The sequence below is a fragment of the Pempheris klunzingeri genome, chromosome 2 (genome assembly GCF_042242105.1).
Source record: "Pempheris klunzingeri isolate RE-2024b chromosome 2, fPemKlu1.hap1, whole genome shotgun sequence".
NCBI lineage: Eukaryota > Metazoa > Chordata > Actinopteri > Acropomatiformes > Pempheridae > Pempheris > Pempheris klunzingeri.
Genome location: NC_092013.1, coordinates 10,082,575 through 10,106,219, shown reverse-complemented (window position 1 = coordinate 10,106,219; position 23,645 = coordinate 10,082,575). Strand labels below are relative to the sequence as shown.

The window sequence follows — 23,645 nt, the reverse complement described above, 5'->3', positions numbered from 1 at the left end:
AGGGAAAACACAGCCATCCTCTTAGGATTTTCTCCTGACTCCTTCTCTCATCGTTTTTCCTAACATTTTGATTGGCTGTTTGTTCTTTAACAAAGTCTCACTGAAACGACAACACTAAAATTCTGCAGTCAGAACTTACTGGAGAGGACTGAAGCATTGGTTACCAAACTTTTCATCTTGGGTTCATTTAAGATGAGAAGATTTTTCTCTTTCAAATGCTGAATGTGTTCATAAGCTCAGAGCAGAATAACCAGACTGATTTTTCTGTCTCGGATTGCCTAATTTGAATACTATTTTTATCCTAAAATGAACAATTTTGTTTAGTAGATGTCTGTTTTTATTTTTTGGGTCTAATCTTGACTAAATAATAGTGCAAAGAGTTGACATCACTATATTAACTATTACTCCTGCTACTTTTTTTTTTCAACCTTTTTTGACAAACATGACAAAAAAGACAACAGGCACACCAGAACTTTTGTAGGTATGCAGGATTATTTACAGGATCTAAACTTACTGTAGTTCCCTGGTCCCCCTAATAAGCCTCCACATGTACCTTATTTTGAAGCAGGTCCTCTTGGTGTCCCCCTGGTTCGGACCCATTGATTTAGATGACTCGTAGCACTCGTCAGCATTCAAAATGAAATACAAGCACTATTCAAGCAGCAATTAGGGAAAGGTTTTTAAAGTCACTAAACAAACCAATATACAAAGGAAGGAAAAATCCCACTCATAGATTGTTCTAAAGAACAGTTTCTACCCTAGAGTTGTCATTGCCCTGAACAAGAACAATAACAACACAGCCAACCCTGAACAGTACAATCAACACTAAAAAAATACAACCAAACTGTGAAATAGGAATGTTTACTTTTTACTTTCACCTATATTTATATATATATATATATGTATATTTTTGTATATATTTCTTTATTCCTCCAATGTAAATACCCCTACCCCCCTGTGAACTGTAAAGTCTATTTAATTTCTTTTGCACTACTTTCATCTTTGCACATTCTGTCTTTTTGCACCTTTTTGTTGTTTTTGCACTGTCCATGAGAGCTGCTGTTTTTATTTCAATTTCGTTGTGCTTCGTGCTCAATGACAAATAAAAGAATTCAGATTCTGATTCAGATTCTGATATAAGAGGTGGATGAAGCCGTCATGTCGTCACCCACTGGTTTGTGGACCGCCATTTTGAAGCCTCGAGTTTGACTTTATAGGCGTCACCATTTGGTTTCATGGTCTTTTTTTGGACCATGAAACCATCCAAAATTTTTGGAGTAAGAAATGTCTGTCATTCCACGACTACCGCCTCTGACTGGTTAGTCGCAAAATAGTCCCGCCCTAAAGCATGTTCTGCTGTATAGTCTGTTTTACTCCAGTTACAGTGAACTCATTAGGAAAATGTCTACTGAGGTAATAATTCGAGTGAGAGGGTTATTTTCTCCTAGACTTCCTCATAGTCTGACTTCTTTTCAGAGCTGCCTGCTAGAAATAGAAATTGGCTTTCATTGGCTTTACTTTAGAGACCCGAAAGCTGCGTCCACTTGTTATATACACTCTATGATCCCACTACAGAAACCACTAAAGATGACAGCAAAATAAATCTCTCAGTAAGGGAAAAAAAAGGAGTATGACTATGTGTTGTATCTGTGAGTCAATTTGAAAAGCTGTTTTCATTGTTTCTTTTATTGTGTCCTTGCTTTGAATCAGATCCAAAGCTGTTAGGATCAAGTGCCATCTCTAATCCAGAGTTTGTATTGTTTTCTCTCAACGCAGATATCCATTCTGAGGCAGTACAAGCTGCCCTGGCTAAACATAAAGAGGAGAAGATGGCACTCCCCATGCCGACCAAACGACGCTCCACATATGTACAGTCTCCCATCGAAACCCGCACACCACCAGGTAGGACAGGAAGAAGGACAGTCCTGCAGCAGGAGGACACAGTGCTGGATAATTCACACTTTGTTCTCTCTCGCTCAGACTCCTCATCAGGCTCTGAGGATGAGACGTCTGTGCGCAGGCAGTCGTCTATGGTCGCTGCTCCGCCTCTGGTCAACCCCAACCTGCAGAGCCCAGACTCCTGGATCAACCGCACCGTCCAGGGCTCCTCCACCTCGTCCTCGGCCTCCTCCACCTTGTCCCACGGAGAGGCCAAACCGCAGCCTCAGAGCCATCCTAAGCCCCACCCTCAGCCCCATCCTCAGCCTCAGCCTCAGCCTCAGCCCCAGTACAAGCCGCAGTACCAACCTCTGTATCAGCCTCAGTACCAACCGCAGTACCAGCCTCAGTACCAGCCTCAGTACCAGCCGCAGGAGCAGCCCGCCACTGCAGCTGTGACGGACATGCTGGCTCACAGTCGCATTGGTGAGGCGCTCGGCTGTTTTTTGACTGGTGTAAAGCATCCACAGACACCACCACTGTCATTAGGTTTATTAGGTTTGGCCAAAATTAACTGATTATTACAGGGAATACAAACATTTTCTGGTGCTTCTTGGTGCGATTTTAGTTAATAAAGTATTAATTATAACATGTCCAATGACACATTCGTTACTGGTGTGTAAACAATTAATGACACAGTGTTTCATTAGGTTATATACATGTAGGAATAGATTTATTATCTTAATGGTGGGTCAAAACAAGACATATTCAACAGAGTATGGGAAGTTGATGGGCAAAGGCAAAAAATAGTAGTATTAATCATACAGCTAGTACGATACAATTAGCATGAATCACAAACCAGATGCTATATATGGAACTGAAGCGTGACACAGGATAAATATACTAAAGTTAACATATCTTAAAATATAGCAGCAATGTGTTGCTGCTAGCTTTGCCAGGTCTCCTTTGTAAAAGAGATTATTGATCTCACAAATAAATCTGATAAACTAAAGGCTAAATAAAATAAAAAAAATAGTGTCTCTAGCTTGCTCAAAATCATAAAAACAAACATATGTAAGCATATTACTAAACCTACTCTCACATACCCTAGTATTTGTTCAAATTGCCCTCACTTGCTTCACCTGCAGCCCCCTCAGAGAACAGCGCTCCCCCTCCAGATGTGACAGCTGTGGCTCCTCCATCCAGAGGCCCGCGGGTGGACCTGCCCTCCAACGCCGTGGTTAGAGGGATGAGTCGTGGGCAGAGCCGCTCGAGCATGATGGAGACTGCGGACGGTATTTTTATTTGTTAATGACTCTCTGCAGGAGCCTCTGTCTGACTCCATTCGCAAATCTCTTCTCTCTTCAAATACGTCTTGACTTCCAGCCATGACATATAATTAATCAGACTTTACTGCTTTCTTTGTCTTCATGATCTTTCTCTACCCTGTCACATTTTTATTTGACTGGCTGATAGGAAGAGGTAATATCCAGAGTAAGGAAACTCCTTAATGTTTGATGTCCCTAGCCGTCTGTGTCTGCTGTTGCACCCTTACTCTCCCTCCTGTTTGCAACGATTGAACAGAGAAATAAATGCAACAAGAAAACTTCCACGCACAGAATGAATCCTCACGTGTGATCCCAAACCAAAAAGAACAACCTTTACCCCAGTTCTCACCGTGTTTTCCTCGTGTCGTCGCCACCTACGTATGCTGCTTTTCATCCCCAAAAGACATTACAATCAATTCAAATCCAACCTAAAACATAATACAGTCTCTTGTGTTGGGGGATGAAGAGCAGCACACTGTGAGATGGTAAGAAGTTTAAACATGTAGCGGTTTGTCACTGTGTGTACGAGCCACAGTGTGTGTGACTGTGTGTTTGTCCTGCCGCCAACCCCCCACCCCCCACCTTCATCCTGCTCGTAGGAGTTCCTGTAAGCAGCAGAGTGTCCACCAAGATCCAGCAGCTGCTCAACACCCTGAAGAGGCCCAAGAGGCCCCCGCTCAGCGAGTTCTTCACCGACGACTCAGAGGAGATCGTAGAAGGTACGCAGCCTCATGACCCTCAACCACCCCTGTAACACATCACATACAATAAAGGAATATCATATCTTATATTAGTTTGCTCCAGCATTTAATTTATTTTGAAATGTTTGAATGAAAGATGCTTTTTTGTCACGGCACTGAAGTCATTCAGAATTTTTCAAAAAAAATTTTTTTTGTTCGATTTAATGGCGCAGAGTTTTCTCGATGTGTAAAACATACATTGGATGGATACCACCAATAAGTCACCATTTATATGTGTTTGTAAATTGCAGTGGTTTTATCAGTCACTAATGTTTTATAGATCAGTTATACGCCATTAGTAATTGTGAAACATACATTTTGCCAGGGTTTGATTCCGATCTAGTAACAATGCAGCTATGATTAAGTAAGTCGTCAATAAATATTCAGGAATTTCTTTCTGTTATTATTGTTAATACATGAAGAAAACCCAACCATTTAAAGGCACTTGTCACAGGCTGGCTACCTAAAACGTGTTCTTATCAATAGCTTATAACTGATCTATGAAGCAAAATGACTTATTAACCATCAATAATAATCAGTTGAAACTAATTAAGGGCTTGTCATGAGAAAGTGGTTACAAGTTAGTATTTAAAATGTATTTTTTAGTGTTGAATATCATTCTTTGTGTTTAAGCAATGTTTATCTGCACAACATGAGTGTGTTGTAATTTGAAGACTTTTTATGTATATTTAGGCACTTAAAATAGTAGAAGAAGACGACAGATTAGATAGGACACGGGAAACTCTTAATGAATCTCATTAACTAAAAGTGTTCTGTTGTCTCTGTCATACAGTGCCCCAGCCGGACCCCAACACACCGAAGCCGGAGGGCCGTCAGATCATCCCCGTGAAAGGAGAGCCTTTGGGAGTGGTCAGTAACTGGCCCCCGGCCCTGCAGGCAGCGTTAGCCCGTTGGGGGGCCACTCAGGGGAAGAGCCCCGCTCTCACTGCTCTTGACATCACGGGGAAGCCGCTGTACACCCTGACATATGGTGAGACGCAAGACTGTCAAGCCTTGAGGGACGTTTACTGTGTCAAATCAGTAGCAGTGACATACAGCTGCTGGGAGGGAAAGGTTTATGTTGTGTTGAGATCATGTCAGGAGCTCAAGAATTCATCTAGGTAATAGAACGTTTTGTGAACTCTGTGACGTGAAATTTTTTTGGCAGTGGAAAGAAACATAACCCACGCTTCCTAACTCCCTCCTCCCTGATCTGCCTTCTGTCTGTTAGGGAAGCTGTGGAGTCGCAGCGTGAAGCTGGCGTACACCCTCCTCAACAAGCTGGGCACCAAGAACGAGCAAATCCTCAAACCTGGAGACAAGGTGGGAGAGTGGACAGAGCAACACTCACACATGACAAATGTGTTAAACTGGTGGAGTCATCCTGACGAATTAATTTAGTCCGGAGGAGCACAACGTTGTGCAGGATTGGCAGCAAGAAGGTGCCTTAAGTTCAAACCTATGTGTTGGTGATCCATTGTGCAATGCACTGAACACATAGCAGCTGAAAACCTTTGAATTATCTGTAAAAGGCAGAAATCAAAACTAATTTCACTATAAGGAGAAACAAAGCAAAGTAATACTTTATTTTTAGTCAAGTCGAGACAGGAATATGGTCTGTTTGACGGTCAGTTCATTGGTTTAACTATCAGATAAATTGTCATTAAATATTGCAGAGACATTCGTGGTTCATGGAAGATGTATCTTAAAGACTTTAGTGACTTTTTATTTATGGCCATCAGAAGGTAAAAAAGTCAGTTTGTTTTGTACTTTGGTTTGTGACCAAATACCAGCAAAACTAACAACATTCCCATCAGCCTCAGCTGGACTCTGTGTTTAATGCTAACTATCAAATGTTAGCATGCTATTATACAAAGATAATGAACATGGTAATATTCCCACGAAACATGTTAGCATTGTCATTGTGCACGTTACCATTTACCTCAAAGCCCCTCTAGGTGCAGCCTTACAGAGCTGCTAGTGTGGCTGTAATTTACCATTTTTCCACCAGTGTTTAGGGCCATAAAGACATTTTTCTTCTTTATAATGTAAAACAGTCCAGAATATAAGGTTTGATGTCTTGTTAGGTGGCGCTGGTGTATCCCAACAGTGACCCTGGGATGTTCTGGGTGGCCTTCTACGGCTGTCTGCTGGCTGAAGTTATACCTGTACCTATTGAAGTACCTCTATCTCGCAAGGTAAGAAAACCCTCAGAGGAACACGGGCATTTTGTGAGTACAGAAATATTCTTTCTTGCTAACTATGAATGTGGTTTTGTGTTTTTGTGTGTGTGGTGTTTGCAGGATGCAGGTATCAGCCAGGTGGGGTTTCTGCTTGGTAGCTGTAGTGTCGGTCTGGCTCTGACCAGCGAGATCTGTCTGAAGGGTTTACCGAAGACACCCACTGGGGAAATCCTGCAGTTTAAAGGTCACTAAGTTCTTTCTAATATAACTGAACTTTACTCAGATAATTAAACTTTAAATTTGTCTTGATAAACAATAGCTTACTCATCTATGAAATATCGCTGAAAGTCAAAGATATAATGACTAAATCTCGGGTCACCTTCTGACTGTTTGTGCACAAATTGTGATGCAGGTAGCGTACAGTGTACTCTGAGTTTTAATGAAGAAGTGATGACGAGTTTCAACACTCATTTTGAAATGAATCCCCTTTTACATTCTTTGGTATAATGTAAGTCACCCTGATTTTACTAAACTGTCACTGATGCTTCACTCTGATAGGCTGGCCTCGACTAAAGTGGGTGGTGACAGACTCAAAATACCTGACCAAGCCTTCCAAAGACTGGCAGCCTCACATCCCCACAGCCAACACTGACCCTGCATATATAGAGGTAACGGAGCTGCTTACTGGTGTGTCATCTGGCAGTTGTCAGGCACACAATTGGAACACAATAACAAACAAAATTTCAAAGGTCCCATTTTATGCAAAATGCACTTTTTAATGTCTTTTCAACATAAACACGAGTCCCTGGTGTGCCTAGGCACTGCCAACTCTGAGAAAAGACCATCCTCTCACTTTTTCTCCTGCTCCATCTTTCAGTAAATGGATGTGAAAACACGCCATTTAGATTTGGCTCCCTTTATGATGTCATAAGGGGATCTGTTGATCACGTGACCTCCTCCAGCACCTCAGTAAAGTGACTTTTCCTGAACCGACCTATCTGTCCACCATTGTTTTTTCCTCACTAATGCCAGCTGGCAGTAACAAGAGGATGTCGAAGGCGAGAGAAGTAGGTTGCAGATTGTTCTGTTCCTCTAAAACGGAGCGTTCAGACAGAGACTGAAAACAGCTGCAGAAGCCATGTCTGCTAAGAGAAAAATATGTTTATTGAACATTAAAGGAGACATATTCTGCTCATTTCCAGTTCCCTGTTCTCAGTTTTGTGTTCTTGTATTTAGGGATCCTACTAGAACATGTTTACATGCTGTAATTTTCTCTGATCACTCCGTTTTAGCTCCTGTCTCTTGAAGCCTAGACACACCGTGGACACACGTGTATGTTAGAAAGACAGTGCATTTTGCATAATATGACCCCTTTAAACCATGTAAACCTTTTCAAGTAGGACCTCCAAACACAAGTTTGGACTTTAAAATGAGCACACTATGGGACCTTTAATTTTGGAATATTAAAACCTGACCATTCCTGCGTCCTGGTGTGTTTTGAAAAGACAAGTATGTTGTGGTTTGCACAAGTATTCACAAGTGTTTCCTCTCTGTGTAGTACAAGGCGAGTAAAGAGGGCACAGTGGTGGGTGTGGCTGTCTCTAAAGTAGCCATGCTGACCCACTGCCAGGCACTGACCCAGGCCTGCAACTACTGTGAGGGTGAGTAAAGACCAGTTCTTATTGTCTGTCATATGAAGGTTTCCTCGTCAACACAGCTGCTTTATGTCTTAAGTCACTTTTGTCTTTTCTTCACTTTAAGGGGAAACTTTAGTGAATGTCCTGGACTTTAAAAAGGACATGGGCCTGTGGCATGGAGTTCTCACGGTAAGTCTGTGTGAACGTAAGCATGGCTGTGTTTGCATGTGATTAAATGCCACACATTCAAGCTTAACAAAGGATATCATTAGTCATCCACATCATGTGTCTACAATAGGCTCTTTGCTGTGGCGATCCCTGATGATGCTTTCAAAGTGATTTTAGATTATGCACCAGAACAGAACAGAAAAGAGGGATTTTAGTGTCTCATGGATTCCATAATGGACAGATGAAAAGTCCCATGGTTTATTGGTACTTAATACAGAGCTTTTTTTCTGCATTAGTGCTGTTTTCATGTCTTTTATTTCCACTCCATCTTTTTTGCTTTATTCTTACTATACAGACAGATCATGTTATCCTGCTAAGCTTGCTTTTCTCTTAATTGTGAGTTTTGGGTGATTTCTTTTTTAGTCTTTGTTTTTTTTATTTTTTTATTTGCTGGGCTGAAAAGAGATGTTTTTATGTTAATCCCACCCACATAATGTTATTGAATTTATCAGCAAGTTACAGCATTTAGCTTTTAACTATCAAGGAAACAAACTTTCAGAATCTGTTTGAACCTGCTGCATCTTTTTAAGAATCTAAAAACATAATGTCACAATTTGGGGTTGTTACCATGATGGGAAAAAGTAAATAATATATGGTTTTGTTGTGTTGCCAGGCTGTGATGAACAGGATACACACTATCAGCGTCCCATATGCAGTAATGAAGGCTTGTCCTCTCTCCTGGGTGCAGAGGGTCCACATCCACAAAGGTAAATTACTCTTCTCTCTCAGCCTAAGTTATTCCACAGAAAAGGATTTAACAACGTATAACATTGACATGTCACTCATATTCTCATGCAGCTCGTCTAGCTTTGGTGAAGTGCCGTGACCTACACTGGGCCATGATGGCTCATCGGGACCAGAGAGACACCAGCCTGGCTTCATTACGGATGCTGATTGTTGCTGATGGTGCTAACCCCTGTGAGTACTTCATGACCCCCAGCTTTGTAAAACTACGTCTTTGCAAACGACACAAATTAGATGTAATTTGTTCCTCCGGTCTCTTTCCGTCCAGGGTCGGTGTCCTCCTGTGATGCCTTCCTGAATGTGTTTCAGTCCCACGGGCTGAAACCTGAGGTGATCTGTCCCTGTGCCACCTCCCCTGAGGCCATGACCGTAGCTATACGCAGGTATGACCCTTATTTCTACTTTTTGTTGATTGAGCATTATACAAAGTGAAAAAGATGAACACAAAAGAAGATAGAAACACCTTCTTCCCTGCACGTCTTTAGTCCCACCTACCTCCCATTCTTCCGACCCTCACACCCTCTATTTCAATTTAAGGCTCATGGAAGACCACGTGATGATTTTCCTTTACGCTGATCCAGCAGGGTGGATAAAGATGTACTCTTTTGCATGTGGTGGTGTACACGGATGGGTGGGCAGATGGCTAACAGTTAGACCAGATGGGATGGATGGAAATGTTCATGTGTTGATAAAAGTCTCTCCTGTGTAGACCGGGTGTCCCTGGTGCACCCCTCCCTGCCCGTGCCATTCTCTCCATGGGCGGCCTGAGCCATGGTGTCATCAGGGTCAACACCGAGGACAAGAACTCCGCCCTGACTGTACAAGATGTGGGGCATGTCATGCCTGGAGGTGAGGAAAGATAGATGAGTCAAAAGGAGAGCATTAGAAAGCAGCGACAGAAAGTCTGACATACAAGAGGAAATATTTTGATAAGCTTAAAGGCTAATTTAACAGTCAGTCTTCTCATCTTTTCCACTGTTTCAACTTTTGAGACCATTCATTAACTCATATACATCAAAATTAAATGGCTATTCCAATTTTTGACTCTCTTTACACCAGGATATTTTTTCTTAGTTTTATCAAACTATTTACTTAAATAGTGATGCACTGATATCATTATCGTATGTTGCTGTAGATCTTTGGCCTCTAGATAAGTAAAATGTTGACGTAAACTGAATATACCTTGAAAGGATAGCTGGTATTTTTAAACGTGGGCCCTAATTTTACACAATTTCTGTTTGAAATGACCGGTAGGTCAAGAACCTTTTCCAATTGGTAGATCGCCTCAGCCAGCAGCTGAGAAGAGGCAGCAGTGTAATTATTTTGGGGCAGTTATGACCAATTAAAGTACGTCCACTAAAGGTTATTTTGGCCACTGACTCAGATTGTTACTCGAAGCGTCTGCACAGTGTCTGTATCACACTGTTCAAACCCACCAGACTCCATTGACAAAAACAGGAATTTTGTCTCACAGAACACAGGAGTAGCTGGTCCACTGCTGTCTGTTGTTGTGTTATTGTGTGCTACACAATATTGTGTTGGGTCCAAACTAACCACGTAAAACACCAAAGTCATCTAAACAACAACTGATTGAGACAGTTGTAGACCAGCAACTCCCATGTAAAATTACAGTTTTTGTCAATGTAGTCTGGTGGCTTTCAACTGAGCAATATAACGGCTGTTTGTGGTAAAACAGAAAGGACCTGCAGGTCTGTCTCTGCAAGGATTCTTTCTGTAATGTTGTCAGACACTTATAACAATAACAATCTGAGCTTCTCAGATGCAAAAATAAGCACTTTCAGTGGGCGTACGTTGATCTGGTGCAATTGCCCCCGAAGGATTACGTTACAGCCATTTTAGCTCATTCACAGCCTGTTCTTGGCTGCTGCGTGAGGAGATCTACTGGACCAATTCCAAAAGTTTTTTGACCTACCAGTTATTTGTAAGAATAGGGTCCAGGTTTAAAAATACCAGAATTATCTGTGAGTTGTGAAATTCATACTGTCTAAATGTTATCTTTGTGTGTCCCCAGCTCTTATGTGCATTGTGAAGCCAGACGGACCTCCTCAGTTGTGTAAAACAGATGAGATAGGAGAGATAATAGTCAACTCCCGTGCTGGAGGCAACATGTACTACGGCCTGCCTGGAGTCACTAAAAACACCTTTGAGGTATGAAAGCAGAATTATACCCACAACCTTCCTGTGCTGATACACTATCAGAAAATAAGACAGTTGATTAATGTATTAACATACTAACATATTTTCTATCTGTGTGTGTCGTTGTGTTCAGGTCATACCAGTTAATGCTAATGGGGTTCCCATTGGAGAAATTCCATTTGTGCGGTCAGGACTCTTGGGGTTTGTTGGCCCAGTAAGTAGGAGCGTTTCATTATAGTAAAATATTTGTGGTAACTTGAGCCTTCCTGGAAATCTTCCTTGTCTCTCTGTCTTTGAATGGGTCAGTATACTGACAGTATAATGACCCTTCTGTGTGTTCCCCGCTCTGTACAGGGCAGTCTGATCTTTGTGGTGGGGAAGATCGAGGGTCTGCTGATGGTGAGCGGACGCAGACACAATGCTGACGACCTGGTGGCCACCGCTCTCGCCGTGGAGCCAGTTAAGACTGTGTACCGTGGGAGGTGAGTTGACTATCAAATCCTTCTTTATACAAAGTGTGTCCAGAGAGACGATGAGCTCCTCTGTTGATTGTGAAGTGTGAATACTAATTTACCACTACTGACATCTAGTGGTGCAAAGGAGGCACAGCAGGTTCAATGTATAAAAAGTCTGAACATGTTTCAGGGTGCATTTGACTTCCACACCATCTGAGTAATCTTTGATATATTTATGTGTGTTTCCCTGTGTGTGTGTGTCAGGATCGCTGTGTTTTCAGTCACTGTGTTCTATGACGAGAGAGTTGTGATCGTAGCGGAGCAGAGGCCAGATGCCAGTGAGGAGGACAGCTTCCAGTGGATGAGCCGAGTGCTTCAGGTAAACAGGGAGCGATGCAAAATATTTGTTTGGTGAGCGAGTATGAAACCAAAGTTCAAGAATTTTCTGTCTGTCATGCTACTCTGCAATGTTGAGATTTTGCTTTCAAGAATGGTTTTTAGATCTTGGAAGATTCATTTTGTGTAATTTGTATTTCCACAATGTTCTATTACCACTCAACTAACTTTTCCTCAATGTCTGGTTTCCTCTTTAGGCAATCGACAGCATCCATCAGGTGGGCCTCTACTGTCTGGCTCTGGTGCCGGCCAACACCTTACCTAAAACACCCCTGGGTGGGATCCACATCTCTGACACCAAGCAGTTCTTCTTAGACGGCACCCTGCACCCCTGTAACATCCTAATGTGTCCCCACACGTGTGTCACCAACCTGCCTAAGCCCCGCCAGAAGCAGCCTGGTAGGTGATGCCTATCTGTCAAACAGGCCTGTGAAATGTGTTTTAAGCTGTTTTCTGATGGGATGGAAGGTGAGTGACCACATCCACAAATGTGGTAGAAATTGGTAATCGCCTCACATGCAAGTGAACATTGTTATTAGTGTTACATAATGAATACGTAACAGTTTCTGAATTTGGGAATGTGGATATTCCTGCCACGTTGCCCCTGACTGGCAAATCAGCAAACGCCATAAAAGAATATACGCATAATACACATCCATAGTACATCCAAATATTCACCGAAACAAGCAAAGAAATATCAATCCAATGTAGACAAACACAAAATACCAAGTGAAACAAAATAAACAACCTATGAACAGCATATAACAAACAAAATGTTACACATGAAACTGAAGGAATGAAATTAAACAAACTAAGAGTTCATTTCATGAAACCATTATGAAGACTGCTGTGCCCGCGCTACGTTGCTGACTTCCGTGAAAGTTGTGACATGCAGATTTGATTGTAGAAGATGCATCGCTCAGAAGTGACATTGTAGATTTTTCACCAAAACACTGAATACATTCACCTCACACATCACTACTCTTCCACAATTAACGTACTTGAAGACAGCCGCATCTAACCCAATGTGACACACGCAGTTCGCCTTAATATCTGATGTAGTTTATATATTTTGCACTGTGTGTGTTCTAAAAGGATTTGTTTTGTTGGTAGACCTCTGTGTTTCCCCAAATAGTAGTGCTGTGTAGAAATTTTACATCCCAGTGAGGTAAGAATTGCAGCCAGTGGTGGACAGTGACAGGACATTCAGATCTCCTCGAGTTAAACTTAACCTGTGAGGGCTGCATAATGAATTATTCCGTATCATGAGCTTCCTTTGTTTCCACTTGCCTCTCTCTTTCTCTCTCACACTTCTTTTGCTCTTGTAGTTGGTGTAGGTCCTGCGTCTGTGATGGTGGGGAACCTGGTGGCAGGGAAGAGGATCGCCCAGGCTGCAGGCAGGGACCTCGGCATGATAGAAGACCAGGATCTTGTCCGGAAGGTAATATGACCATAAAAAAAATGTAACTGTCTCTTTCAAACAGCCACTAACTCTGTGTGTGATACCTTTTTAAGCACATTCCCGCTCTCAAAAGAGCTGCATGCATGTCCTTTAGAATCAGCAGGAAACTTGTGCACATGACCAGTACCAATGCTCCCAGTGTGTTATGATACTAAACTTCCCTCTGCCTGTGTAACAATGGCCCAGGCTCAGCTTCAGCTCAGTTGTACAGATTTTATAGCCTCTTCTCTCTTTCTGTTCTCGTCTCCTGCTGGATGTAGCTCTGTATGTGGCCCACTGTGATGGTAAGAATTATGGCCTCCTCATGGCATCCTGCCCTCACCTTTGTTGTACTCATGCTCTAATCTATATGTCATTGTGGTTTTATTTTGTGTGCTTGTGTTGAACTGTGACACGAGCAAAAATGTGCATGTTTTTTTTTTTTTTTTTTTTTCATTTTATATCTGTGTTACAAGATATGCACCTTCTGTAGCTATCCCTTGTTTCACTGCAGACACACCTTTCACGTCCTAAATTATAGCTCATTATTTTAAGAGCTGGATTGGCTTAGAGAAGGTGGTATAAATTGTTTGCACGGTGGAAGGAGATACATTTTACCAGACTGCTGCATACTGAAGTATGCAGTCTCTGAGCACCTCTTTATTTTGTTTTATTTAGGTGTATTAAATTAAGTTCTTCCATCGGCTCCCTGTATAAGCCCTCCGTGGTTGTGTTTGTAATAATGTATACACATTATGAAAGCACACCCTCAGATGCACAGTACATACACACCATTATTTTTTATTTTTATTTTCAGCATCAGTATTTAACAGAGGCTCTACACTGGAGGGCGCAGACAGACCCAGACCATGTCCTCTTTGTTCTTCTTAACGCCAAGGTACCAAACTTGACAAATACAGTGCTGTGTGTGTCCTCTGAGATTCATTTTAGAATACTGCTACACAAACTACACTTCCGGTGACCTCTGTGTGTTGCCCCTGTCCTTCAGGGTGTAGCGGTGGGCACGGCGACCTGCGTCCAGCTTCACAAGCGAGCGGAGAAGATAGCTGCAGCGCTCACCGAGAAAGGCAGCATCAACACCGGAGAGAACGTGGTGCTGCTATATCCTCCTGGTGGGTTCTGCCTCTGGCTCTCTGTCTGAATATACAATTACTCCCACTTGGGTTGATTACTGTGAGACGTTAATATTTTTTACTTTTACCTTTCATTTTTCTGTCAGGCATTGATTTAATAGCCGCCTTCTACGGCTGCCTCTACGCTGGATGTGTTCCCGTGAACGTCAGACCTCCCCACCCTCAGAACCTGGCAGCCACGCTGCCCACTGTCCGCATGATTATTGATGTAAGTGCCTGTGCTCTTTTGTCCTGGCACTTGTTATTGCTTGCTCATTGTGTGTGTTCATTTATTTAATCCTAATATCAGGAACTTTTTAACGGCGTATATGTAAATACTATAATTAATAATCTGGAGAAATTGCAAATGAAAATAAATTTTTGTCATTAAGCAGCATTTCATGTGCAAGGTTAGACCTCCTGAGACAAAAACTGCAGTTAATACGCGCATCCAGTGTCTCTGAAATGCTTTCCATCTTTGAATTGTCTAATTTTTAAAGGCACACATTGTAGCTGTGTCCTGTTTTATGTTGTCTTTTGGATTTCCTAATTGTGAAATGTCCAGCTCAGAACAAGAGTCAGCCTCAAAAATCCAGTATCAGTTGAGCAGTACGAAGATCATGCTGTGTGCATGCATTCATGTGTGCTAATGGCTTTTTCCTGTCACTCATCTTCTGTCACCCAGCTTGTCCGATTCAAATGAATGCTTATGTTTTGCTAACAGGTCAGTAAAGCTGCATGTATCCTCACCACTCAAAATCTCATGAGGACTCTGCGCTCCAAAGAGGCTGCTGCCTCTGTGAACATTAAAACGTGGCCAACAATCATTGACACGGGTAAGATACCAAAGGATAAACCTTTCTACCTGAGTAGAACAGAGCCGCCATTAAGGCTTCGTTCTATTTAAGTGTGACAGCCGGAGTGTACAATGCCGGGACCCTGAACCTGAAGCAGCTACGTTAATTCAGCCATTATTCATTTTATTATTTATGCTTGTGCTTTTCACTTTTTCATTCTTTTGGATTAAGAATACATACATTGTTGGCTTTCAGTAAAATAGGACAGACTCGTGGATAAATAATAAATGATAATAAAATAATAAATGTGTACTTCGTTTTCCTATTTTTTCTATCTCTTTGGATGTTATGGCCACTAAAGCTATTCCTAACAACATTTCAATTTCAATGAGTTTCACAACCAGTTAATAAAATTATATATTCTAGTTGCAGTATCCGAGATATTTACAGTAATGATTTACAGTATGCGATGCGCCTGCTAATCAATAATTTGTGTTGTGTCGTTATTGTTCAATAAAATTTCATGTGTACCACGTTGCACTTTGCTCATTTGCAGATGACCTTCCTCGCCGCCGGCCTCCTCAGATCTATAAGCCGCCCACAGCTGAGATGATTGCTTATCTGGATTTCAGTGTGTCCACCACAGGCATGCTCACTGGGGTCAAGGTGAGACAGATGAGCTGGAGCCCAGTTCACTATCCACATACTATTACATTTACAGCTGCTGAGCTCCCACCCACCCATCGGCCACACTCATTGGATCTTTAAACCTTAAAGTGGCTATGATCAATCATTTTTAAACTTAAAGGCGCTACAATCAAAATTTTTATAATCAGTGTATCAAATGATGATGTGAAAACAATGTGACAACTTGGCACCACTCATAGTGATGAACCTACAGAGAACTGTCACCCAAATTTTCAGCTCCATTTGACTTGCTCTTTAGCTGTCCAGCCTGTAGCTGCACTGTTTTCTTTCACTGTTATTGCTCTCATACCTTTTTTTTTTGTTGCTTTTTAGCAGCTAAAGAGCCAGATATTGTGCCAGGAGTTGATAGAGATGTATCTAAAACGATCCTTAGCAACATCTTTCTGTCCCACAGAATCATAGATGCACACCTCTGTGCCAAGCTAATGCCTGTCAACCTTTGCCAGACCACAATGAGTGAAGTGAAAATTGTGAGCTTACAAACAGAGAAAGAGAATCAAGTCAGTGGCATCTTCATAAAGCTGCCGTTCTACACTGATGTTCAGATCCATCATAGAAGAGATACAGAGTCTCCCCTTACATAAATTTACCTGAGATGTAGACGTCGGGCTGACTAGAAAAACGTGTGTGAAATTTTCCTTTCTAATGTGTCTTCTGTTTGTCGTAGATCTCTCATGCAGCGATCAGTGCACTTTGCCGCTCTATAAAGCTGCAGTGTGAACTGTACTCTTCTCGCCAAATAGCCATCTGCCTGGATCCTTACTGTGGTCTGGGTTTTGTTTTGTGGTGCCTCGCAAGGTACAGTAGACCTACCAATACGCACATGCTATGTACCACGGTTTTGGTCTCTGTTGTGTTGTTCCTCCTCCATTCATCCTCCTTCGTTTCATGTCTTTTAGTGTTTACTCAGGTCATCAGTCCATCCTGATTCCTCCCTTCGAGCTGGAGAGCTGCTTGTCTCTGTGGCTGAGCACGCTCAGTCAGTACCGCATCAGAGACACCTTCTGCTCCTACTCCGTCATGGAGCTCTGCACTAAAGGACTGGGCACTCAGACTGAGTTACTCAAGGTGAAGACTGCATGTATATATAGAGAGAGAGTCATAAAAGACAGATATGAAGCATTTCTCAAGGCTTTGATCATTTTGTGTGGGTGTGTCTCAGGCCCGTGGGGTGAACCTGTCGTGCGTGCGGAGCTGTGTGGTGATAGCAGAGGAACGCCCGCGTCTCGCCCTCACACAGTCCTTCTCCAAGCTGTTCAAGGACGTGGGGCTGTCGTCCAGAGCCGTCAGCACCGCTTTTGGTTCCAGGGTTAACCTGGCCATCTGCCTGCAGGTACACCAACCACCTTAACATGACTTCACATAGAAGATTTATCCCTAAATTGAAAACCAGTGGGGCCTGTATTCACTGTGCCTGTTCTTTGTGTGTTACAGGGCACCACTGGTCCTGATCCCTGTACAGTTTATGTGGACATGAAGTCCCTCCGCCATGACAGGTAAAAACAACATTTCAAAAGACTTAAGCATCCTGAACTGATTTATCTAAAATTTGAGTAGATAAACTGTTTTATGTCAGGCCCACTGTTGACAGTATGTAGAGTTTAGGTCTTAGCTGATGCTTCAAATCTGAATAATGAAGTGAGACCTGCATGGATTGTAGATTGTGTTTTTTTTCTTATTTTTTTTTTATCTAAGCAGCATTAAAAAAGCTTGAAACAGTCTCATATTTAAGTCGGCTTGTGCATGTGACTTTTGCAGAGTGAGGCTGGTCGAGAGAGGAGCACCTCAGAGTCTTCCTCTAATGGAGTCTGGCAAGGTGAGATGCCGCATGTACACCCATGGTACAGATTCAGTTAAAGAATAATTACGTTAAAGTGGTGCATGTTGACAGTGTATGATTCATTTTTTTTCATCTACAGATACTGCCAGGCGTTCGGGTGATAATCGTAAATCCAGAGACCAGAGGTCCACTTGGTGATTCTCATCTCGGAGAGGTGAGGCAAAGCCGTAAATACATACAACTTGATAGAATCATGACAACAAAAAAAAAAGTGCGGGTAAATCTTTCTTCCTTCGTCCTCCAGCCATGACCCAGCCTCTCTCTCTGTCTCTCTCTCAGATCTGGGTGAACAGCCCTCACAGTGCCAGCGGCTACTACACCATCTATGGAGAAGAGAGTCTTCAGGCTAACCACTTCAACACCAAGCTCAGCTTTGGTGATCCGCAGACCTTATGGGCCAGGACGGGATACTTGGGTTTTGTGAAGAGGACCGAGCTGTTGGATGCCAGTGGGGGTAAGAACTTAAGTCCACATTTAGCTAGTCAGTCTAATGAGTTTATTATGAGGTAGACTGGCTGTTATAATGTTTCTTATATAATAAATGAAACCTCCAACGTAAGCGTATTCCCAGCTGCTTATACATTTTCTTCTACTTTATCTGCATACCTTTTGCGGGTGGATTACATTTCCTGTGTCTCTCTGCTCAGATCGGCATGACGCTCTCTTTGTGGTGGGCTCACTGGATGAGACCTTGGAGCTACGCGGGCTGCGCTACCACCCAATTGACATTGAGACCTCAGTGTCCCGGGCTCACCGCAGTATTGCTGAGAGGTGACAATACTCATGGCATAGCCGCTTAACACACACAAACACAAACACAAACACACACACACATTTCATTAATGTTCAGAGAAAACTACACATTAGTCAGTAATATTCACCACTGCTCCAGAGCCAAAAGAGAGCATAATGTGATACATACATTTAACTACACTGTTTGTAAGAGTTCTGTTATTTTAGAATACATGTGTAACACAAATATTGGCTTTTATCAGGCACTAAGGTTTATTTTGTCATTTTATTGTTAGCTGTCATTCACAGCATAATCCCTGCCTTGTTTTCATCCCTGTAATTAATATATTATGTCGTGTTTGTTTAGCCGACCAAACCCACAGCCTGTCTCTTTTACAGTTTGGTTTTTGTACAGATTAGAGTGAGCTAAGCTAACTGTCTGCCATGGACAGCTTCATATCCATTGTACAAACATAACAGTGCTATTGATCTTCTCAACTTCCTCTCAGAAAGAGATTGAGTAGACATATTTTCCAAACTATTCCTGAGGACTGTGTTCTCAGTCACCGTGTTCCTCTTCTTCGCAGTGCTGTGTTTACGTGGACCAACCTGCTGGTGGTGGTGTCGGAGCTGTGCGGTTCAGAGCAGGACGCGCTGGACCTGGTGCCTCTGATAACCAACGTGGTCCTGGAGGAGCACCACCTCATCGTGGGCGTGGTGGTTATTGTGGACCCCGGGGTCATACCCATCAACTCCAGGGGAGAGAAGCAGCGCATGCACCTTCGTGACTCTTTCCTCGCTGACCAGCTGGATCCCATCTATGTTGCTTACAACATGTGAGGGGTTCTGGCGGTGCGGGCCTCGTTTAGCCATCATTTACATTGTGGAAGCTTCTGCTCCATCATCCCAGCATTGGACCACGTCTTGGCAGATGGTGAAAAGGAAAAAGCATGAACCACATGTACTGTGTGACACCAGCATATCTTGGCCACTGCATGTCTGTGATTGGACCTGCCATGTTTGGAGTCGTTCACTGTGTTTTATAGATAGAATTTTGCAAACAGGACAGAAGCAACTTGTACTACAAAAGGCAAAGAGAAAAAAAAAGCCCCTGTTGCACTTTTTTGGGGAAAGGGCAAAATGACACACACAACAGGACCACTTTTGAAATTAATCCTATATTATATGTCTTCGTGAAAATCCATCTTCTTATTCTGAACCTACCGCAAACCCCTTAAAACACTCTCCCTTTGTGTCTACACAGATTCCAAGAGCTACTAAACTTGAAATATTTTTACATGCAGCTTTCAAAACAAATGCACACAAATGCATGCACTAAGCCCTTGTCATTTCTCACCTACATAGATGAATAGAAGAGGGGGGAAGAAAGCAAACCATTGAACAAGTAGCCAGTCTCAGTCTGTGCATTATTTAGGAAGCTGAGTTTGTCCCGTGATAATGAAGCCAAATAGATTTTCACAACTTTCTTGCCCCAATATATTTCCTGCCTTATAAAACTTCAGCCATACATTCCTATCTTAATTTTTAACGAGTCTATGAAATAATGGCTGTTTATTCTCCTTTGGTTCTGACTAGTGTTGGGAATCCTGACAGATCCAAAGGGATCAAAATAAAAGAGGAAAGAGGCCATATTCTGTACTGTACCTATAAAGGCCTGTTGTATTTTAGATACTGTACGTTACTGTATAGATATTTTTAATTGTATAAACGTATTAATGCTTGATTTGTCTCTCTCAGTTGATGATTTCTGGGTAGTTCATCCAGCTGAGAGATGATAATAGTAGCAGAAAGAAGATTGTAAATAAGATTTAACAGTTTTGACAGTACTTTTGAAGTGGAATATTAGTCGTATATAACGGAGGATAAAGATTAATAACTTTAAATCATTGCTAGTCAGGATAGATGTAATATTGCACTTTCTCAAAAAAATTCTATTTTATTATAACAATGAGGCATTATAACAAATGGTTCAGGAGAGTTCCTGTGAGAGTTTACCGAGAGGGCTATCACTGTTTATGCCAGGGACCAGGAAACTGGTGTAAAGAGAAAGCTAAAACCAATATCATGACTGTTTTCAGGCTACCAGGTTATTTTGTAAAAGTGTAAAAAAAAAAAAAAAAAAAAAAGAATAAAAATCAGGGCCACAGCTGTTCATCTAATATTAATTTTCATTGTTCTATGTATTGCTAAACGGTAATTTCCCTCTCGGTTTTGTATTGCATAATAGAGCGAGTGTCTCCACGCTCAAAGCTCATTTGAACTGTGTTTTGTCTTTGTGCAACATTGTAAAGAATTACTTTGAAATCCAACAAGACTGTGGTCGACACTGTTAGTCTGTAGTCAATAGGGGCAAGTCATCATGTATTTGGATTATTTTCTGTATTCAGTCACTGGATTTATAAGCACTTGTGAATGCAGTTGCAAAGCTGAGCCACAACTGAGACATCCTTGATTGGCAAGTAAAGTAATTGTGTGAAAAAAAAATAGGGTAAAAAAAAATATATTTGCATCAAATTGTATTTGGAAAATGTATTTAGTTTCCTGCAATCTTGTGCTTTCCTTGTGCTCCTTGCCATAATTTATAGGTTCTTTGTACTGGATTATACTGTATTTCAGTGACGAACCCTAAATGTCAACATGTAAATAGTTTTTTTTCCTTAATTTTTTGACTTTTTGCAACTCTCCCATTATAACATTAAATCACGGCAAACCCCAAATCAGAAAGATGTTTAATCATGTTGAGGTAAACGTGAATATAATGCATTGGATCGCTGCACTTTGCACAGATGGTACTTTCAGAAAGTTTCTCCTGTGTGTGGACTGATTGAGTTAACCGCCCCCACTTCACGTCACATTAAATGTGTTACCAATTTTAGAAATATAAAGCTTTGCCATTTAGTCCACCTAGAAAAAAGACTAATAGCACTTCAACTTCGCTTTAACATTGCATCCTACGTTTGCGGCAGAATGTTTGCATGACTCAGCCAAGCACAAGAGGGAATCAGCTTGAGGCACGTCTCATCCCGAGGCACAAGTGGGGGAGGATATATACGTATGTATGAAACTGTATATTCAGGGAAAAACACCCATAACACAGGGACGGACCAGGTGGTCCCTTGGTGCAATCTGTGAATAATACCCGGGAAAATGTACACGTTTATCAAAACAGATCTTGGAATTAAGGCAGAACTTGCAAACCTAATGAGCGAAAAGAGGGGTTACTGACAACCAGTGTCCATCTACCATCTAGCTGCTTCGCTGGGAAGTCTACAAGGGCTTCGTTTGGTTTCCACTCTTACACACTATGCAATGCCAATGACGGTGCAATTTAATTTCAAAGCTTGCACAGTCTGGTGAAATATACATGATGCTTATACATTTTGTAATAACTAAGAACAGAGGACTGATGAAATTTAACCAGTAGTGTACTTAAGACTGCATTAATCTCTCTTGAGTTGTTTGATCAATATTTTGTGTATGCACTCTTGGTATGTTGTATATTAATTATTTGGTGAATTCTAAACTGCTCCATGAGGGTGTGATCCACTGATGAATCTTTAATGTTAGGGATGTGTTTTAACTCGTGTAGTTAAGAAATCAAGGTGGTACACCCCTTCCCATTTTTCTCATTTATTTTCTATTTTGGTTTGTTGTACTTTGTTTTATACTGTATGTAAAAGTAATACAGAATAAACAGAAGCATTTAATCATGTCACGAGTCCTGATATCTATGAGTTATGAGGGATTGGAATTGACCTGATAGCAGTGACTTTCTGGAGTGAAGGTGTGTTTCAGGATTTGTCATAATGGACTGGACATACATTTTTGTTCAAGCAAATGCAAAAGGTATTACTGCTGGTTCATGAATTTTACAACAGTGCATTCTGCTTTGTTGAAGAATTAGCACTGACCATACACATCACCTGTAGCAAATGGATAAAAACATCAGCGTGGCCCAAAAGCAGATGACATTTTATTAGTCTGGTTTCAAGAAAAGATGATTGAACACATGAAGGCACAATTTGTGACGCAAGAAAAAGTATTGGCGTGTTTTGCTTGAGGCAGCAATATCTACTGTACAAGAAGTCAGAATTTTAACTAGTCATAAGTGCTATCAGCAAAATGTATTAAAAGTAATATTACTATGCAGAATGCCATAATATATGTCAGAGTGTCATATATTATTATTGGATTATTGAATTTATCATCATTAAACTTTTTATGTCCCAAACTGAGGGTTAATAATAGTTTCTTATAGATGGATAGATACTTTAGTCAGGTAGTTCAGGTATCCAGTAATAATGATAGTGATAGTCCTCATACCCCTCCACGCCTCTCCTATATGTCAAGAACAGTAATAACAAGTTACACAAATATTTGAAGACAAAAAGAAAATCACCCACCACCAGGTGGTAAAGAGCAAAATACTGTTAATGCTACAGATTAGTACAGTGTAATCAAAAGAGCTAAATTAAAAAATAATAAAAAAAGAACAGCAGGTAGCAGGTACATGGTTAGAGACGGGTTGCCGTCTTTTGAAAAGTGTAACCATGGACCCATGCAATGTGTATTCAATGTTTTCTAGTTTACAGGAATGTAGAATATCTCTATGCCTCATATTTTGTTCAGGTGCGATAATGGGTGACAAGCTGACATGGAAATCTCATTTAGCACATGTTAGAATAAACTTATCTAAGAACAGTTTTACTCTGAACAAAGGAAAACATGCGTTAGATCACAAGGCAATGATAATTATGTACTGTTCACTTTTCTTTTTTTTTTACCATATCTTAGCTACTGTGCGGAGGTGTGCGGCAACACATACATGAGCAACATAAAGCCATTGATTATATTTAGAGAAATGGCCAGTAAGAATTACTCATGAAGTGGATTCAAAAGAACACACTGACAGGCTGGTTATTAAGTCGTGACTATTGAAACTTAAAGACTTGGTTGTGTTACAGACAGGATTAGTTATGTTCAGGGCAAAAAAAGACGGCAGAAACTTTTCCAAATATGTTTGTTTTTATTTGAGAGGAAATTTAATTTTAAGCATCAGTGTACCCTGACTACTTTAAAGCAGATGTTAATTCAGTTGTTGGCATCACATCTTTTTCATATTACATTAAGTATTGGTTGCTAAGTAACTTATTAACAGACCATCTATTGCTACTGTTTATTATTTTTTGTTTTGAGTAAGGGGAAGGCAATGTAATGTTTTTATATG

At 41.3% G+C, this 23,645-nt stretch overlaps 1 protein-coding gene across 1 annotated transcript in view; it reads left to right on the top strand.

Annotated features, from left to right (window-relative positions):
• The window catches only part of dip2bb (disco-interacting protein 2 homolog Bb), a 39,216-nt gene extending 18,663 nt beyond the window's left edge, over positions 1–20,553 (top strand). The window contains exons 4-39 of the mRNA XM_070839672.1: positions 1,777–1,902; positions 1,981–2,364; positions 3,027–3,173; positions 3,806–3,925; positions 4,740–4,937; positions 5,178–5,269; positions 6,034–6,144; positions 6,250–6,373; positions 6,688–6,797; positions 7,688–7,790; positions 7,891–7,955; positions 8,608–8,701; positions 8,793–8,912; positions 9,007–9,121; positions 9,448–9,587; positions 10,771–10,907; positions 11,029–11,109; positions 11,250–11,377; positions 11,615–11,729; positions 11,944–12,145; positions 13,075–13,187; positions 13,469–13,492; positions 14,005–14,085; positions 14,197–14,320; positions 14,428–14,549; positions 15,045–15,156; positions 15,674–15,783; positions 16,493–16,623; positions 16,725–16,893; positions 16,988–17,158; positions 17,260–17,321; positions 17,584–17,641; positions 17,745–17,819; positions 17,945–18,119; positions 18,313–18,436; positions 18,985–20,553. Of these exons, the coding sequence (XP_070695773.1) occupies positions 1,777–1,902; positions 1,981–2,364; positions 3,027–3,173; positions 3,806–3,925; positions 4,740–4,937; positions 5,178–5,269; positions 6,034–6,144; positions 6,250–6,373; positions 6,688–6,797; positions 7,688–7,790; positions 7,891–7,955; positions 8,608–8,701; positions 8,793–8,912; positions 9,007–9,121; positions 9,448–9,587; positions 10,771–10,907; positions 11,029–11,109; positions 11,250–11,377; positions 11,615–11,729; positions 11,944–12,145; positions 13,075–13,187; positions 13,469–13,492; positions 14,005–14,085; positions 14,197–14,320; positions 14,428–14,549; positions 15,045–15,156; positions 15,674–15,783; positions 16,493–16,623; positions 16,725–16,893; positions 16,988–17,158; positions 17,260–17,321; positions 17,584–17,641; positions 17,745–17,819; positions 17,945–18,119; positions 18,313–18,436; positions 18,985–19,237 (4,616 nt within the window). The 3' untranslated portion in view covers positions 19,238–20,553. The remainder of the gene's footprint in view (positions 1–1,776; positions 1,903–1,980; positions 2,365–3,026; positions 3,174–3,805; positions 3,926–4,739; positions 4,938–5,177; positions 5,270–6,033; positions 6,145–6,249; positions 6,374–6,687; positions 6,798–7,687; positions 7,791–7,890; positions 7,956–8,607; positions 8,702–8,792; positions 8,913–9,006; positions 9,122–9,447; positions 9,588–10,770; positions 10,908–11,028; positions 11,110–11,249; positions 11,378–11,614; positions 11,730–11,943; positions 12,146–13,074; positions 13,188–13,468; positions 13,493–14,004; positions 14,086–14,196; positions 14,321–14,427; positions 14,550–15,044; positions 15,157–15,673; positions 15,784–16,492; positions 16,624–16,724; positions 16,894–16,987; positions 17,159–17,259; positions 17,322–17,583; positions 17,642–17,744; positions 17,820–17,944; positions 18,120–18,312; positions 18,437–18,984) is intronic.
• Positions 20,554–23,645: the final 3,092 nt, after the last annotated feature.